This window comes from Amphiura filiformis, unplaced genomic scaffold (genome assembly GCF_039555335.1).
Source record: "Amphiura filiformis unplaced genomic scaffold, Afil_fr2py scaffold_26, whole genome shotgun sequence".
NCBI classification, from domain to species: Eukaryota; Metazoa; Echinodermata; class Ophiuroidea; order Amphilepidida; family Amphiuridae; genus Amphiura; species Amphiura filiformis.
Window position 1 is genome coordinate 927,935 of NW_027305490.1, and position 19,606 is coordinate 947,540.

General features: G+C 38.1%; 1 protein-coding gene across 1 annotated transcript; it reads right to left on the reverse strand.

Annotated features, from left to right (window-relative positions):
* Positions 1 to 6,988: 6,988 nt before the first annotated feature.
* Positions 6,989 to 8,330, reverse strand: LOC140143720 (paraneoplastic antigen Ma3 homolog). The gene has a single exon (XM_072165533.1). The coding sequence runs from the start codon at positions 8,177 to 8,179 to the stop codon at positions 6,989 to 6,991; it is 1,191 nt and encodes a 396-aa protein (XP_072021634.1). The 5' UTR covers positions 8,180 to 8,330.
* Between the last annotated feature and the right edge of the window lie 11,276 nt (positions 8,331 to 19,606).

The following is a 19,606-nucleotide window of genomic DNA, read 5'->3' on the forward strand; positions in this document are numbered from 1 at the left end:
GCTTTTTAGCAAATAGGTACATAGGTGAGAATATCAGGCTGGTGTTAGATATTATTGTAACCCAGGTTCATGTGTCAAGTGTAAACAATGACGTTACACTAATGACAGAACAAAATTTATAATCACACTGTACAACGATGAGCCTTATCTTGATTTCTAAGTTAAAAACATTTATTAAGAATAAAAAAAAAGGAAATAAAAATAAAATAAACCTTAATACATTTTACTAGTAATATTACGCAAACACGCTACTTCTCGTGGATCCCATAATAATATAGTTAAAATTTCAAAGTCAACAGTTCATCCAGTGTTGTAGTAAAGTCACAATCGGTGTAAATCACTCCCTCGATGACCATCATCACAAATCACAAATCAGTCTCTGTAAAGATCATCTCTGTAAAGAGCAACAAAATGTATAGGGACGGTATAATCGCTGTTTCGTCCACATTTGTGTGTTGAAGACTTATCGCATTGTCAAGGTAATATGCAAACGTTAATATCTTTTTCCTCAACTTTGCTCGCGCAATATTACATGTATAAAAAAAATGCTAATTGTTTTATCTTAGATTACTATTAGTAGACAACTGTGTTTCTGTCCAACATTCATAAGGTAATTGTGAACTCAGCTCATGAAGCGTTGCTATACCTTCTGGCAAGTGAGCTACTTTGCCAGTTTGTCTTGGGCAACATCATATCTTTGGGAACTAATGAGACGAGCATAGAACCAGATATATAATAATAATTATCCAAAAAGAGTTCACCCACTACAAATGTTGAACATCCATCACATATGGTTAGTACACATTTAATATTAATAAAGTATAACAGATAGGGCAATGCTAATTATAGATTGACTGAAGATTGATTGGAATGTTTTAATAGTGCTACTTAATATACCAAACAAATGATCAAAACTTCCAAAATAACTGAGTTAACGGGACAAGGAAGTAGCACCTAAAGTATTTTGTACTGAAACAAATAATCAAATAAAGTGACAGTGCAACATAGTATTTCTCATTATGATCAAGATCAATGCACTGAAGTTGAAACCAAAATAACACATATTAATTATGAGCAATTCAAACAAAGTATGTTTAATTTTAAGATTTAAACATGAATATAATATACATAACAACACTAAAAGTTATTATTATCTGATCAGTTATGCCATCATGAAAAGCCTTTTGCTTATATTTCATAACTTTCATTCTTATACCAATATTTTCTAGTCATAATCACATTATGTATTGAGAGTGCAATTTCCAAAAACTACAAACAACTAGGGTTACTCAAATTCTATCTCTAAATAAAGTAATCTACACTCTCCATAGATAAACTGCATGGTAGGCAGTCAATAACCATGGTAACTGATTGAACACCCTATATGTATTACATAAGCATAAAAAGTGAAGGACACTTTCTCTGGAGTTAGCTACCACGAGGTGTGACGTGTCAAGTTCTGTATAGACTAGCCCATGGCTAAAATGACCACTTTGCATTAAAAGTGAAAGTCTACATTAGAACATCAGAAACATAGAGGAAAATATGAACATTTAACTTGACCTAAATTTTGATGAAAAATTTATATATACACATGTGATAATAACCTGAACTTATAAAAGAAGACTTAAATGGCCAAAAGTTGAAAGATCATATTATTTAATGTATTTTAAACATCAAACTAAATTCTTCAATTTTACAGAAATTAAACTCTAATTACCTGTAAAGAGCCAGCAGAGTAGTCTCCTATCTCACAATAATTCCATGTCATATATAAAATCCAACAGCTATATATAAAATCCAATGTAGCTGGTTCACTCAAAGTATCTTGTATTTCACAAGAACAGAATATTGATGATTATAATTATGAAGATATACAAATGTATGATAAAATTAATATTTAATATCAGCATGATCAGAGGAATCAGACATCCATGCTGGCAGCACATGTAGTCTCTCCATATGTGGGCAAGGGTCAGCAGAGGCCAGAGGTCAGCAGAGGGGATTAAGTGGGATGAAGTTTTAGAGGTTGGAGGACCACTGGAATCTAACTTTTAGGGGTGTTACACTCTCCCCTCTAGAATTATGGCCGTCCCTCGGACATACCTGGATCGCACCATTTCATCCTCAGTCCTGAAGCAAGCGAGCCATCAGCATACTATTCATTTGTTGCTGCTGTTGTTGCTGCACCATTTGCTGTTGGATGAGGCCTAAGATATCACTCTTGGAAAGGACATCTGACTGGGGTGCAGTTGACATGCCTAATGTGTAAGACGCAGGTTCTCCTGGTAGGTAGTACCCGAATCGCTGGGTTGGCTTACGCTCTCGTGCCAGTCGATTTGCCGTCGGGGTTGGCAAACTTGAAGTTTGACTCCCAGGTGATCCATTCTCACTTCCTTCTTCACTATCCTCAGCAGTCTCAGCATTAGTCTCTGGTGCTTGAGAGGTACCTTCATCTGGGACTATACTGTCAGAGGTGGGTTGGTCAGATGCATATGATGCAGCATCTGGCGAAGAGCTAGGGTGAGTAGGATCTTCTTCACCATTCTCCGGTGGACTGGGTGGTGTTGAATCATCCCCAGCATCTTTGGGTGAAGCAGGGAGTGTTGAATCGTCACCATCATCTTTATCTCCACTGGTGGTGTCATCCGGAGGTGAGCTGGGCCCAGGTATCTCCTCTAAATTCTGTGTACCGTCATTGTTCTCTTCTAGAGTTCCATCATCAATATGATCAGGGACGGTTTTCTGCGGAGTGTTTCTATTGGGGCCTATTGAAGCTGGATCAGCAAGGTAGGTTCCATACTCTTTATCATCATCATCTTCATCTTCATCATACACATCATCATCGTTCTTCCCACTACCCGATGTGATACCTTCTTGTCTCACATTTTGTTTACGCTGCAGTCTCTTTGACTGCTTCACGGCTGTGCAGCACGGGTTGGGGAACTTTCTCTTCCTTTTCCTTCTTCTTCTTCTACTTCTGTACTTTCCTTGAGGATTTTGCAAGGAAGCAGCAAATTTCGGTGAAGGGTTCGAGATGGACCATCACCATCTTCTGGTTTGATGACATACACAGGAATGTCATCACTTAATTTCCTCACCACAACATAAATGTTGTCCTCCCATCTATTTGCTAGTTTATGCTTTCCCTGAAAGGCCATCCTCTTCACTAGGACTCTGTCTCCCTGTACCAGACTGCTTTCTCGCAACTTCAAATCACGACGCTTCTTGTTGGCTGTACATCGTTTTGATGCTGACTTCTCAGCCAATTTAAAGGCTTCTTGTAGCCTTGCCTTTAGCTTTTCTGCGTATGATTGGTGCGATATCTGGCTCTCGTCTTTGCCTCTCAGACCCATCTGAATGTCAATGGGAAGTTTTGGTGTCCTCCCAAACATCAGAAAGTATGGGGTCATACCAGTGGCATCGTTCGGTGTGCAGTTATATGCATGCACTAGTGGTGCTACATGCAGTCGCCACTGCGTCTTGTCTTTGTCGGAGAGTGTACCCAACAAGTCAAGGAGTGTCTTGTTGAACCTCTCCACTTGTCCGCTTCCTTGTGGGTGGTATGGTGTGGTACGCGATTTCTTGGTGTTTAACATCTTGCACAGTTCTTGGATGACACGGGATTCAAAGTCGCGTCCTTGATCAGTATGGATACGCTCGGGTAGTCCATAGTGTACAAATACCTTCTCCCAAAGAACCTTTGCTACCGTGGTTGCCTTCTGATCGGGGGTTGGGTAGGCAAGAGAATATCTAGTGTAGTGGTCGGTGATGACTAGCACATTCTGCACTCCCTTGTCATCAGGCTCTATCGTAAGAAAATCCATGCACATGAGCTGTAGGGGAGCAGTGGATGACAAAGATCCTGCTGGTGCAGCTGTCTGGGGACGAGCCTTATGACGTATACACCGCTCACATGTTTGGCACTTCTGAAAGATGTGGGTACTCATTCTTGGCCAGTAGAATCGTTGACGCACTAGTTCGGTAGTCTTCTCTGTCCCTGGGTGGCCCATATCATCGTGTAGAGCTTTCATGACTTGGTCTCGATATTGAACAGGAAGAACTAACTGTAATGTCAACGATTTGTCGGGATCCACAATCTTGCGGTACAGGACTCCATCTTGTAAGATTAGCTTGTCCCACTGACGGAGTAGAAATTTCACACCATCGGTCTCAGCTACCAAGTTCCTGGGGCGAATTCCACTGTGGACATACCCTAGCACTGCAGTAATGTCTGGGTCTTCCCTCTGGGCTGTTGTCCAATCTGTAACTTCCAAACTAGGTAGGGTGGACTGGCCAGGTACAGTGGGCATTATGAACTCTGCAGGAATGGCATCAGGGGAGTCAGTCAAACTCTCTAGTAGAGTGTTGTCTATGTCATTACCAGCTAATCCAGTGTGTTGATCTGAAGTCGCTTGCTGGGCGTTGCATCTAACTGGAAGGGCTTTGGTGATCCCATGAGCTTGACAGACAGCTACAATGGCAGAGTCAGTTATGCACTCGTCATAGTTGTGTCGTAGGCGGTCACACATAGCATTGATTTTCTGTGTGGTCTCTTCAGCTTCATCGTCATCTGGTGGCGGAGCTTGGGGTCGGCGTGAAAGACTGTCTGCGCGATGTTGATCTTACCGGACGGTAGTTAATGTCGGTGGAAATTGGCTAGAGCAGCCAACCATCGATGACCCGTCGCATCCAGTTTTGCCTTACTCAACACATATGTCAAGGGGTTGTTATCCGTCATGACGCTGAACTTGGAGCCATACAGATAGTAAGCAAACTTCTCCGTCACTGCCCATTTCAAAGCCAGGAATTCTAATTTGTGCGCTGGATAGTTTAACTCTGATTTTGACAATCCTCTGCTAGCATATGCCACAGGGTGCAAATGACCATCTATCTCCTGGTAGAGCGCTGCTCCCAGTCCTTGCGCATGGCGTCTGTGTGCAGTACAAAGGGTTTAGAAAAATTGGCGTATGTCAACACAGGGGCTGAAGTCAGGGCGTCCTATTAGGGTGTCAAAGGCCTCCTGACAGGCTGGAGTCCACTTGTCTCCAAATGGGGTCTTCGGATTAGGTCTTCCCTGATCTTTGATGGATACCGTCCGATGCTTCCCTCGCCCTCTCTTCTGCAGGGGCTCATATTCTCGTATCAGATCATTCAGTGGTTTAGCTAGTCGACTGTAGTGTTTGATAAACCGCCTGTAGTACCCGTGAAACCAAGAAAACTTTTCATCTCTTTGGCGTTGGTGGGTCTAGGCCAAGTATTCACTGCAGATAGCTTCGCTGGGTCCGGTTGGACACCTTCAGCTGAGACGACATGTCCCAGGCACTTCACAGATGGTTGGACAAATGTGCACTTATCAGGGCTCAATTTCAGTCCATACTCATGGAGACGATCTAGAACATCTCTCAGTTTTTCTTCATGCTCTTCAAGAGTGCTGGAGTATATCAGAAGGTCCTCCAAGTATACAAGGACATCTTCGTATGCCATGTCACCCATACACTTGTCCATAAGCCTCTGGAATGTGGCTGGAGCATTACATATGCCCTGGGGCATGCGGTTGAACTCAAATAGACCTAGAGGACTCCAGAATGCGGTCTTCTCTTTATCGCTTTCCCAGTTCTATCTGGTAGTAGCCAGAACGCAAGTCCAAGGATGAGAACCAACAAGCGCCGTTGAGGGCGTAATGCATCTTCTATCTTGGGTACCACATACTGGTCCCGGATGGTCCGTATGCGTTCAACCGGCGGTAATCAATGCAGAGTCTCACGCCTCCGCTTCTTCTTCCGGACAACCACTATGGCAGATGAATACGGACTCTGGGATTCTCGGATGATGTTCTTGTCGAGTAGGTCTCTGATATGTGTTTTCACATCTTCGAAGTCGCCCGGGCTATTCTCCGCCTTCCTTCGCGGAAAGGACTTTCATCAGTCAAGCGTATGCGGTGTTTGACTTTCGGCGTGCATCCTATATCCAGCTCACTGGTGGAGAATACTTCAGGTCTGCTCTGTAGCAGTCTGGTGAAGCGATCTTTCCAGTCCTGGCTAATTGGAGATTCACCGAACTGGAAATCTATCGCATTAGCAGTATCATCCGGGTGTTGTGTCTCTGATGATGGTGTCACAGTCGTGGCTCGAGCTGTGTTGCTGGTTACCGATGCAGTAAAGGAAGTGACAGGCTGGACACTGTCCAGGGGTACAGGGCTCCAAGGCGGATCCGGCTTTCAGGAAGACATCATGCGCCAATGTATTCTGCACGACGAGACGGACCTTAAACCGCTTTCTCGCTGTAAGGGTTATTACTCCTGGGTGCACCTTGATTCCACCTGGAAGGCCTGCATTCACGCCATGGTCCAACAGAACATCGGTGTCTCTTAGCATGTTATTTCTCACAAATCCAGTGACAGTTCTTGTCTGTCCAGCTGGAATAGTGGTGGGGTGCTTTCCAGTGAGTCTGACTATCATAGGGGTGTTGTTTGGGACGCTTGTCATATCATAGGCGTGGTATGCCTCTGCCCAGGCCGCACTCATGGTGAGGGTTTTCATGAAGCGAGGGCCTCCTTCTCCACGACAGCATCGGATGAGGTGTCGAATGACGCCAGAGTTGGTTCCTATTATAATGGCAGGTTGGCTTTCTCCCTGTGGTGTAGGACACACAAGTGCAAGTGTTGTCATGCACTTGTCTACTCCAGCCTCTGCCTTCATAACTTCTAAGTCGATGTGGATGTACCCTATATAGGGTACTCTCTGGCCACCAGCACCGATAACAAGGAGGTCACTCAAGGGGAATATCTGGCGATGGGAGAGATGACATCTGTGGTATGACTCCGTCACACATGTCACCTGTGACCCGGTGTCCAGTAGGCCCTCACACCGTCTTCCATCTAACAGTATGGGGGTGATTAGTAATTCTCCAACTAATCCAGGGGGTAGGGGCTTACTGGACTTCTCCTGCCAATTCTCCACTCTGCTATCTTCTGTCGCGGAGCAGGTTAGTACTGTTTGGGCACCGGGGTGCTCCTCCTTGGGTACCCATGACCGTTTCCCTGTCCATCGTCGTCACAGAACTTCTCAATCAGCCTGCGCTGAACAAGGGTGGGATTGGAGGCTGATGTGCACTCGCTCTTCCTATGCCCATACTCTCCACATTGGAAGCAAACCAGGGGTCCTCGGGGCTTCCGTCGGGGTCCTTGAGGTCTACTATAATGTGTTGGTTGTGGGGGGCCAGCCGCCTTCGCTTGTGCCTGTGCTGCAGGGATGGAGGGTGCTAGCTGTAGTTGCTGTACCAACTTCTTTAGTTCTTCTACCTCTTTCCTCAGGCTGGTATCAGCTGAAGGGGTTGAAGGAGGAACTTGTGCGTGATGAACCTTCATACTGGCCTTGGTACCTTGCCGCATCTTGACTCTAGCCTGCTGTGCCGTCTCCTCCACTCTCACATCCTTGAGCAGAGTAAGATAATCTGGTGGATGTGTCTTCTTCTGACGTAGCTGTAGTGCATTTACCAGGGCCTCATCGTAGACACACCCACGGATAAATTGATTGAGCCTGGCTTTGTCCACTTGGCCGGTTTCGATGCCATCGTAATGGACCACCCTGTCTAACTTTGTTTCAAGGCGGGTCAGGAATGCTGAGGGCACCTCTCCCGGCTCCTGATGCGTTTCTCTAAAAATACTGTATAAATCAGCCCCGTCGCAAGCTGCCCCAAACACCTTATCCAAACTTGAGAGATACTCTGATGCTGTAGCAGATGCAGGCAGCTTCCTGACAACACTCAAGGCAGGGGGAAGAAGGCTTTCCGTAATCCGGGTCTTCTTGTCCTTGTCTGCGATGCCAGACTCCTTAAGCATTTGGTCCGCCAGTTGAAACCAGGTGTCCCAGGGCAACTCTCCTCCAGGTGGGGGTTCCTTGCCTGAAAAGTGGCGGAGTCGGCGGTAGGTCTTGGAAGAGTCCTGGATCTTATGCACATGCTCCACTACCTTCGAGGGGACTTCACCATTGACCAGAGATGCCAAGTCCTGGCTCTGCTTGTCGTACTTGCTGAGCAGTTCTTTCAATGCATCTTCGAACGTTGGTGGTGGGTGTGGTGGCAACGCAGGCGGTGGATGACCAGGTGGGGGTGGTTGAACAGGTGGATTATCAGCTGGTGGTCCTGCAGGGCCGGGGTCTTCATTATCCGAACTCATGGTGGATGAAGGATGACCCTGTTGTCCACTCTACTGGCTCTCTACAGACTCTTAGATTAATTTGGGATTTAAACTTTAATTAAGTATTAAATTTATCATAATTATTGTGACTTCTCTGTGACTTGCAATATTCAGTGACTTGTACTTTTTTATTTAGTTTACGACACTGCAGTACAATCGCTCATTAAGTTTATTTTATTTAATCGGTTTACTTGTAATTAATTCAAGAAGTGGCTCAAGGTTGTATTTAAAAAATCAATTCCTCAGATGCATAAACTGTAAAACTCTATAATCACCAATTATCAAGTTTATGCAATGAATCTAAAAAATAGATTTAAAATGAATTTATTTTAATTCATTAAACAAACAAACAAAAACATAAACAATAATAAATCCCGGACGAGCCCCCATTTTGTAACCCAGGTTCATGTGTCAAGTGTAAACAATGACGTTACACTAATGACAGAACAAAATTTATAATCACACTGTACAACGATGAGCCTTATCTTGATTTCTAAGTTAAAAACATTTATTAAGAATAAAAAAAAAAGGAAATAAAAATAAAATAAACCTTAATACATTTTACTAGTAATATTACGCGAAGCGCTGCTGCTTCAAGGATCCCATAATAATATAGTTAAAATTTCAAAGTCAACAGTTCATCCAGTGTTGTAGTAAAGTCACAATCGGTGTAAATCACTCCCTCGATGACCATCATCACAAATCACAAATCAGTCTCTGTAAAGATCATCTCTGTAAAGAGCAACAAAATGTATAGGGACGGTATAATCGCTGTTTCGTCCACATTTGTGTGTTGAAGACTTATCGCATTGTCAAGGTAATATGCAAACGTTAATATCTTTTTCCTCAACTTTGCTCGCGCAATATTACATGTATAAAAAAATGCTAATTGTTTTATCTTAGATTACTATTAGTAGACAACTGTGTTTCTGTCCAACATTCATAAGGTAATTGTGAACTCAGCTCATGAAGCGTTGCTACCTTCTGGCAAGTGAGCTACTTTGCCAGTTTGTCTTGGGCAACATCATATCTTTGGGAACTAATGAGACGAGCATAGAACCAGATATATAATAATAATTATCCAAAAAGAGTTCACCCACTACAAATGTTGAACATCCATCACATATGGTTAGTACACACATTTAATATTAATAAAGTATAACAGATAGGGCAATGCTAATTATAGATTGACTGAAGATTGATTGGAATGTTTTAATAGTGCTACTTAATATACCAAACAAATGATCAAAACTTCCAAAATAACTGAGTTAACGGGACAAGGGAAGTAGCACCTAAAGTATTTTGTACTGAAACAAATAATCAAATAAAGTGACAGTGCAACATAGTATTTCTCATTATGATCAAGATCAATGCACTGAAGTTGAAACCAAAATAACACATATTAATTATGAGCAATTCAAACAAAGTATGTTTAATTTTAAGAGATTTAAACATGAATATAATATACATAACAACACTAAAAGTTATTATTATCTGATCAGTTATGCCATCATGAAAAGCCTTTTGCTTATATTTCATAACTTTCATTCTTATACCAATATTTTCTAGTCATAATCACATTATGTATTGAGAGTGCAATTTCCAAAACTACAAACAACTAGGGTTACTCAAATTCTATCTCTAAATAAAGTAATCTACACTCTCCATAGATAAACTGCATGGTAGGCAGTCAATAACCATGGTAACTGATTGAACACCCTATATGTATTACATAAGCATAAAAAGTGAAGGACACTTTCTCTGGAGTTAGCTACCACGAGGTGTGACGTGTCAAGTTCTGTATAGACTAGCCCATGGCTAAAATGACCACTTTGCATTAAAAGTGAAAGTCTACATTAGAACATCAGAAACATAGAGGAAAATATGAACATTTAACTTGACCTAAATTTTGATGAAAAATTTATATATACACATGTGATAATAACCTGAACTTATAAAAGAAGACTTAAATGGCCAAAAGTTGAAAGATCATATTATTTAATGTATTTTAAACATCAAACTAAATTCTTCAATTTTACAGAAATTAAACTCTAATTACCTGTAAAGAGCCAGCAGAGTAGTCTCCTATCTCACAATAATTCCATGTCATATATAAAATCCAACAGCTATATATAAAATCCAATGTAGCTGGTTCACTCAAAGTATCTTGTATTTCACAAGAACAGAATATTGATGATTATAATTATGAAGATATACAAATGTATGATAAAATTAATATTTAATATCAGCATGATCAGAGGAATCAGACATCCATGCTGGCAGCACATGTAGTCTCTCCATATGTGGGCAAGGGTCAGCAGAGGCCAGAGGTCAGCAGAGGGGATTAAGTGGGATGAAGTTTTAGAGGTTGGAGGACCACTGGAATCTAACTTTTAGGGGTGTTACACTATTGATTATGCTGATATTAAAAATATTCCAGGCCTACTCTTATTTTTAGATTTTGAAAAGGCATATGATAAGTTGGAGTGGAATTTTGTTGAAAATGTATTAACATGTTTGGGTTTGGTGAGAGTTTGAAAAAATGGATTTCTCTTTTCGCCAGCCCATTCGGGGCTGGTACCTGTTTCAGGTTTGGGGTCAGTTTACTCAAGAGATTATATTTTAGTGGTATTGGAATGATTTTTTTTTTTAACTTTTTGTGGTCAAATTTTTTTAAAATATTTTAATTCGATTTGTTAGGAAAAGTAAGTATGTTTTGCCGTTTCAACGAACGAAAACGAGTGAGTATTACCAAAGTTATGTTTGAACTAATTAATTATGACTTTAAAAGTTTAAAGGCCTAAATGTAACAATAATAGTTAATATATACAGCAGAAGAAAATCTGACATCACCTATGATGTCATATCAGTGTTCTTGACCGGGGTCCTTACTCCTTGACCACTGAACAGCGTGATATCATGTTGATAACAGATCTATAGAATCAAAATCTTCATCATATCCTCGGATCATATCACAGATTCTCAACAATCTGTGATCATATGGACCATATTGATGTGAAAGTAGTTATCTATCATATCCTGTGTCGCTTTTATGGATAAAAATGACTCAAAATGTTATTGATGAAATGGTTGCTATCATAAACATCAGTTTTGTCTTTTCAACGGGAAAATCCGATGCAAAATAAAGTTTTTAGGGCCTAGCTATAATATGGGCATAATTTATGCATATAGTATTGAACAATGTACCCCATTTGACATGCACTTATAGATAAATAAATTGTCTTACTTTATTAATTTAATAACTTCTTTATTATAAATAAAATGACACATAACTATTTGATTCATAAAATTACATTCAACAAAATGATTGAAGAGAAAACACACAAGGCACTAGGCAGACTGTTATAGAATGGAGTATGTAAGATGCCATGTCCATAGCTTCAAGAGGAGTTTCCGACTAGCAATCAACATGATCAGCACATTCAGAATAAAAATTCCTTTAAAAAGGAATGTGGCGCCAATGTGAGCTGGACGGGATATGGTGAATTCCATGGTGATTAGATTTGGTATTATAATGATTTTTTAGGGAAGAGTAGAAGATGATCAAATCTGAGAGAAATGCTTCATGGAATGAAGCTTTCGTATCAATTCTATGATTATGTGGGGTCGGAGTTCTGTTTTGGGAGCCTATTGTAGTGAGGATATTGCTTTGGATATTGAATATTGTTGAATTTCGTTATGCAGGGCCTAGGGTATATGATGGATAACTAGAAGACACAAATAAGTAAGCTTCCCCCTAGGCATCTATACACTCATTCTTGTCACACGCACCAATTTCGACAAAGTCATGTAAACGTAATTTCGTTTTTCACCCGACCTCATTCCAGCATGTCCAGAAACAATCCTGAAATGTTGAAAACTTGGGGTCGGCGCACTCATGCCAGTTTATCCTAAGGTATACTCTGTGTCTTTTGTAGCCAACCATGTGGCTAAGAGAGGCTAGGAAATACTTAAACTAATACAAAACAATCATACCCTCCTTTCATATCAAACAATACCAAGAAATTGACAGGCCTGTTAAATCAAGGGTAAGATCGATCGTTATTCTTCATGAAACGGGCACAGCCCATTTTTATGTTATTAATTCTGCTAAAAATTAATTAATAAATAACAAAATTACGTCATAGAACTCTATTTTAAACAGACAAAATAGCCAGTGGGGTTTCTTTCACTTAACCTTGCTAGGAACCCTTCCCAGCAGTTAGGCATTACAATGAATATTATTTTTGCAAATACACTTCTGACCTTCAACACAGTCATGTCTTCCGAATTTATTCCTTTCTCTGCTGACCAGAACTGATTTTCGTTAATTAATGTTTTTTATCAGAGATAGTCACCACAAAGATACTGAGCTTCTAATATCTTTGGTCACAATCAGTTAGCAGTCGATTCAAGCACATAAAGTCATAAACCAATTAGTGATTTCATGATTGGTCAGTGGTTGTGTTGGTCAACTATAATTAATTGGTGTTGGTTTAAGGATTAGGTGCACCGCGTGCAATCAATCACTATGGACCACAATGGCCTCATCCAGTGGCATATTATCAATAACCTCAATTAAACAATCATAGTGCAAAATTTGACCTTAAGTTGCAAAGTATGAGTTTTTGTACTCACATTTTCAAAGGTCATTCAATGAATGCACACATGTATTGGGGTTAAAGAACTGTGCCCTGATAGATGAGCATGTTGTAGATTCTTCACACTGTAAACAACTAGTTCATGTGCAAACATGTTCAAAACATACATAATTAGAATGGTCAAATGTCACCGCTCTATCGGGTTCTAAGAGGCGGTAAACTGGTTTAAACCATACAAAGGTCACGGGTTATTTGGTGTTTTTATAAGTCCATTAATTTTGTATTTTAAACAAAGAATATACACACATCATTTTATCCCGTGCATATCAGAAAACAATAATAAAATAAAATCCTAGCATATTGTGGTTTTATTTCTGAGCTGGGCATAATTTTAGCAAAACAATTAAGGAGTAAATCTAGCAAGAGTGAAATTAGAAGCTATTCACAAAGTACATGTTTATATGTGGCCCCTCCGTAGAGGCGCCACAAAAACACAGTTTAAGAGTGAAGATTGTAGTGAGTAACCAGTCCTTTATAAATGTGCTGGCCACTATCTATTATAATATAGTAGGCTTAAACTATACATTGCGAATTAATTAAGTTATTTTAAAATAAAATGTACATGTAAGTTAACTCAAACCGGCAGTGTATATATCGAAAGCAGTGAAATCGGACATTCCTAAGCGAAGATATTGAGTTCGTAAGTTCTGGTATTACAAAATTGGAAATTGAGATATCGTGGGTAAAAAGCTGAAAAGACAAAAAAAACCAACGACAACAACAACAACAACAACAACAACAAAACAAACAGACCAGAACAATTTGGAGTACATGTAATGAATTAAAAGAGTTGACATGAGATTAGGAATTAATGTTTTCTGCTGTTTCAGTGTGCATGTTCTCATCGTTGATGGTTTGGTGGACTGTCATGTAGATGTAAGCGTGATCCTAAAAATGCCTTTCACATTGACCAAAACTAATTACAAGACCTCTTCTACATTGAGGCTGGCTTTCCTTTTAAAGGGAATTTTTATTTATAAAAATATTCAAAGCTGTGTTATTAATAAGGGTTTTGTTTCACCATATTTTGAATTAACACGTGGTCTGCGTCAAGGATGTCCCTTGAGTTGTTATGTTTTTATTCTTTGTGCAGAAATTCTTGCAATTGCCATTCGTAAAAATGATAATATAAAAGGGATTGAAGTTAAGGATTCTATTTCTGTCAAATTAACCCAATTCGCAGATGATACTACCTTAATTTTGGACGGATCTGAAAACTCCCTTCTGAGTTCAGTGGAGACCATCAAAAATTTGGCAAAATTTCCGGTTTGGTTGTTAATTATTCAAAATCGTCCATTTTAAAAATTGGTTCTTCAAAGAATGAAGACGATATCTTGATTCCTGGCACAAAATTTACTTGGACCAAAGGCCCAATAAAATTTCTTGGTGTGAATATTTCTTTGGATAAACAAGAGATGTTTAATTTAAACTATGAAAGTCAATTGCATAAAATGAACACAGTTTTGAATATTTGGTCACAAAGGGTCTCACCCCAATTGGCAAAGTTGCCATTATTAAGTCGCTTGCAATGTCCCAGCTTACTTACCTTCTTTCAGTGTTATCTAACCCCCTGATGCTTTTCTTAAGAGAGTTGAGAAACTATTTTTAAATTTATTTGGAATGGTAAACAAGATAAGATTAAAAGAGAAACAATGTATAATAAAATTGAAGATGGTGGTTTGAACATGACTAATATATTTCTTTTTAATAGTGGCAGTTAAAATATCTTGGGTTAAAAGGTTCATGAACCCAGATAATAATGGCAAGTGGAAATTACTTTTTGCTAGAGAACTTGACAAAATTGGTGGGTCCGGAACAAGTAACTGGTTATGGCAGTGCGAGCCATCTAAGATTTCTGATTTTAAATGTCACACAAGTAATGACTTTTTGAAAAATATTTTGGAAGGCTGGTTTAAATTGCGTGCAGAATATGATGTTACAAACAAAGTTATTTGGTTTAATTCTAAAATTAAGGTGAACCGGAAGTGTGTTACCGTAGTTGGAGTTTAGATGGTGTGAACTTGTTATCAGATTTAATTGAAAATAATCAATTTATGACTTTTGAGGGTTTAAAAAAAAGCATCCCAATGTGAAGTGTAACTTTATTCAGTATTATGGTATAATTAGGAGCATCCAGAATGCACAGTGCAAGGTTTTTTCAATGAATGATAATGAGATGAGTGACTGTCTGTTGACTGAACTTTGGAATACACAAAGAGTTTGCAAATTTGCATATGAAAAGCTAAGACAGCAGGCATGCCCACATCACAGGCATACTGGAATGCCAGGGTAAATGATTTTGTTGTACCAGTACCTATTGAAAATTGGAATGAGATATATACTATGGCTTTTACTAGCAGTATCGACACATACACAAGATATTTTCAATTTAGATTTATTCATAATATTTTAGCGACAAACAATTTTCTTTACAAGATAGGATTAAAAGAAACAAATTTGTGCAGTTTTTGCAAGACAAGTATTGAAACCACTAAACATCTGATGTGGGATTGCAATTTCTCCAACCTTTTCTGGAAGGAAATTATTTCCTGGATAAAAATGATCTTCATCTTTTCATAAACCTTACTTTCAAAATAGTTTGTTTTGGTTTGCTTAACGAGGAATTTGATTGTTTCAAAAATTTAATTATTCTTTTGGCCAAGCGCTACATTTATAGGTGCCGGGTCGAGGAAAAGCCTTTGAGCATTTTTGTGTTTACATCGTGGGTCAAAACTTTTGAGAAGTCAGAGAGGTTTATTGCTGTTAGAAATAATAAGTTTGCTAAGCACACAAAAAAAATGGGAGCCTTTGATAATTTGATTTTGGAGCTGTAACCCTTTATTTTATTAATTCAGGAACTGTACATTTAAAAAAAAAATTATTTTTTGGGCTTTTTGTCATGTGTTGTGTTATTTTGTTGCAAGGTACATGTACATTGTATGTTGTATGAATTATGAAACTCTTGATTTGTAATTACATTTTATGAATACAGTCTATAGTTAAAGTTTGTTTCCTTTATATTATAAAGTGCTTTACTGATTACATGTATGTATCTTGCTTGTTTATGTGTGTAGGGTTTGATGGTTTATTTTGTATGTTTTTCCCCCCATCAAACCCAAGTACAGGGAATAAAATACGAAAGAAAGAAAAAAAATGTTTATACTAAGCTCCTAGCATTAGCTTCAACTAGCATTTGTTTCTGCTGCGAAGCAAATGCAGGCTATCTCACCATGGGCCTCTCTAGCTACGCCTAAAGATTTGCATCTTCCAGATCAAGGCAACCTATGTACACCATACACAGGCCTAGAAAATGTTTTAAAGCCAACCATGATTTTAGAGGGTAGGGGTGAACATGGCTGTGTCAGCATTTGTTTTCCCTGCACTTCAATGAACTCTGCCCTGGAAAATTGTAGCATTTGAAACCAAGATTTCTAGTATTTGGCAAGGGGGATGTCAGAGGTCAGCAATGGGTTCATTTGGTGTCACCCTTATTGAGATGATTCACATCTGGTGAAAGCAGCTAACTGTGAAGTTGATGCATCCAGATGGGTGATAATGATAAGCAGTGAACAGATCCTGATGTGTGATGAGAATGAGATCAACACTCAAAATACTTATTTATATGTCTTCATGTGCTGCAATTTTGCAATAGGGCTTGGTGTTGGGAATGTTATTACTCAAGTGCTTGATTTGTTACTTGGACTTCACCAGGTAAAAAAGTTCAGAATAGAAGTTTAGAATCTTTGGAAAGTGGTGTTGAAGTTCACATTTAGATTTTAGTTACTTTAATGCTGTGTAGCACCCACAGCAGCACCAGTGCTTTTATATCACTAATAAAAGCAAAATATATGACCTAAAAATATTTATAAAAAATAGACCTGCAGACAGCATCGTCATATATCTATGCCAACTACTTCCAATAGTGTATGAAATTGTTCCAAATTTATTAGCAAACCAGAATTGTTTTTAGACAATTTTGTGTCACTATGAAATAAGGCTACTGACAATCAATCTTGAATTTCCCATCACATAATTTCTGAAAAAAGTGAGGTAACTTTTTCATTATTCATTATTTTGTGACTTTCATTATATGACCAAACGCAAGTTTAAAATGTGTTGTTATTTGTTATCAGACGTCAATCTATCGCAACAAGTTAAACTGAACAGAATCGCTGATAATGAAATGGATGTTTCAATTTTGATTTTCCACTAAGTTCATTCATATTTTTATTCAGTACTCACATAAAAATATTACAGCACATATGATAAAAAATATACATTATAAATACATACAAGATATGGTCAATTGCATGAAATACCAGATATAGCAACGAAATATATGGATTATGGAGTAAACACCAGACGAGTACCAAGGATAGCCCAAAAAGCCTCAATAAAATTGAAGCTTATTTCCATTGGGGTCCTTAAAGAAAAAAGAAATGGAGGAAACAAGCAGATCAGGCAACAGAACCAAATAAATAAATAAATAACTCCCAAACCCAAAATATTGCACATAAAATAAATAAATAAATAAATAAATAAATAAATAAATAAATAAATAAATAAATAAATAAATAAATAAATAAATAAATAAATAAATAAATAAATAAATAAATAAATAACACCCAAATCCCATATATTCCACATAAATTACAACCAAAAGCAAAAAAATCAAACCCCATCAATACCTAATGAAAGAACTCTGCAGTTCTTATGGCTTGATCCATCAGATGTTTTTTGATGGTATTTTTAAATTGGGTCAAATTAAAATGCACAGATATTCATCTTCTTTTTTTGTGCAAATCTGACCAGTTTTTATTTTAATTTTTAGAAAATCCCAATAATGAAATCAAGTGACGGTCAGAGAATAAAGTGAGGGCAGGTGACAGGAATCTCAAAATCGACTTTCATTAGCCTAAGCTGATGAAGCTACCAACATCATACTACATGTAGTCAAGTTTATTTGATGTCCAAACCTACATTACCCAACCTACTGTTGCATATTTTGTGTTGAGTACCTGATTGCTGGTTTAAAAAAAATAGAACAGGAAATCTGGTAATACACTGAAGCATTTCAACAAGTGAAAGTCTTACAGCATAGCATACAACAACTAAATCAACCATTACTCTGGCTTTATGAATCCATTTGTGTTGTAAATGTTAATCTTGATAGATTATGTCTGATGTCTGTATTTCAGCTTAGCAGGATATTCTACAGAGTATTCCATAAAAAGCAGGCCTGACAAATGTTGTGATATTTTAAAAGTTTGTTAAGAGACCAATGATGTGCAAATAATAATAATAAAAAAACAGCCCATTTGATAATAGTTTAAATGATCTGGGGTGTAAAAATGGTTGCAGAATAATTTTGATAATTACCTAGCTGTTTTCTGTCGACTTCGGGTCGCACTGTAAATGGTTGATTGGGTATTATACATTAAGTTAGACTAAATCTATTTTTAATATGTTTTATGCATATAAAAATTATCCCAAATTCTAAACAAAGTTTCGGATATGATTTGAATGAACTTTAAATGTCAATATACTCTTGGTATAAATGACAAATTTGAAGTTATCAGCAATAATAGTTACAATTGAATGCGGTATGTTCATGGTTGATTAGTGAAGTGAAAACAGCAAAACAAGTACAGTGGTACACAATTTGCTAACCCATTCAATAAAATAAGGAAACAGAAAACATTACAAACATTATTTTTCACCTCGTCTGAAAGTACTTGGTCCGGACTGAAACAGTTTGGTGGCATTGTAGCTGGTTAGGGGCAAGATGCTCACTACCCAATGTGAATAACTTAGCTTTCTAGGGTCTGTGGTATAACACACTTTTAAATAAAATTCTACTTTTAAAGATTAATAAATTCAATTTCACAAATTTTAGGTATGCTGAAAATTGATTAATTGCTTAATTTCACCTCCACCTAACAAAAAATATTATGTGTTCCATTTCCATAGCTTTATTAGTTAAAATGCATTGAAACAACTAGGATTTGGATCTATAGAGTGTACAAAGAGTGTTCAAAATTTTGTGTAAAACCCATAGTCTATGGTTCATCAGGCATGGTGAACACTTGCATTGACTGAACTTGTCATTGTACACCCCATGAATAGATGCATTGAACCACACTGCCTCACCGGACTGAACCCACTTGGTCAACAACACTATACCTACATTTTGTTGTGATTACTATGCATTGAATGTAAATAAAAAGCAACCAGTGGGGATTTTGAAAAGTCTTTTATTCTTGGAATGAATCACTTTTGTTTGCAGGAAACAGTCCTTTAAATAGTAATGATATAGCCTTCAGTTGCAGGAGTTTCATGTTCGGCATACAGTTTGGCACATGACAACTTGAGGGATCTTGTATTCAAAAATTCTATTGAAACCCCCTTATGAAAAGCAGATGAAGATTACAATCTTTTACACCTCCAGACTCGGTCATAAGCCACACCCTCCGACATCCACAAAAAAGGCTATAAAATATTAAAAAAACACCTATTTACTATTTATAGTCCCTCTAACTAATAAAGTACAGGGAGCAAAGTCCAAGAAAAAAAAATTGTTTGCTTGCCCTCAAATGAATTTTAACAATCGGGTCGGTCGGTCAGGATTTCTTTCTTTTCTTTTCTTTTTTTTTTCTTCAATTACTAGCAAACTCTACTGTGTGTATTAATTAAGGCTCAAAATATGAAAAATCAGACTATTTTGGTGTCAAAATGAATCAACTAA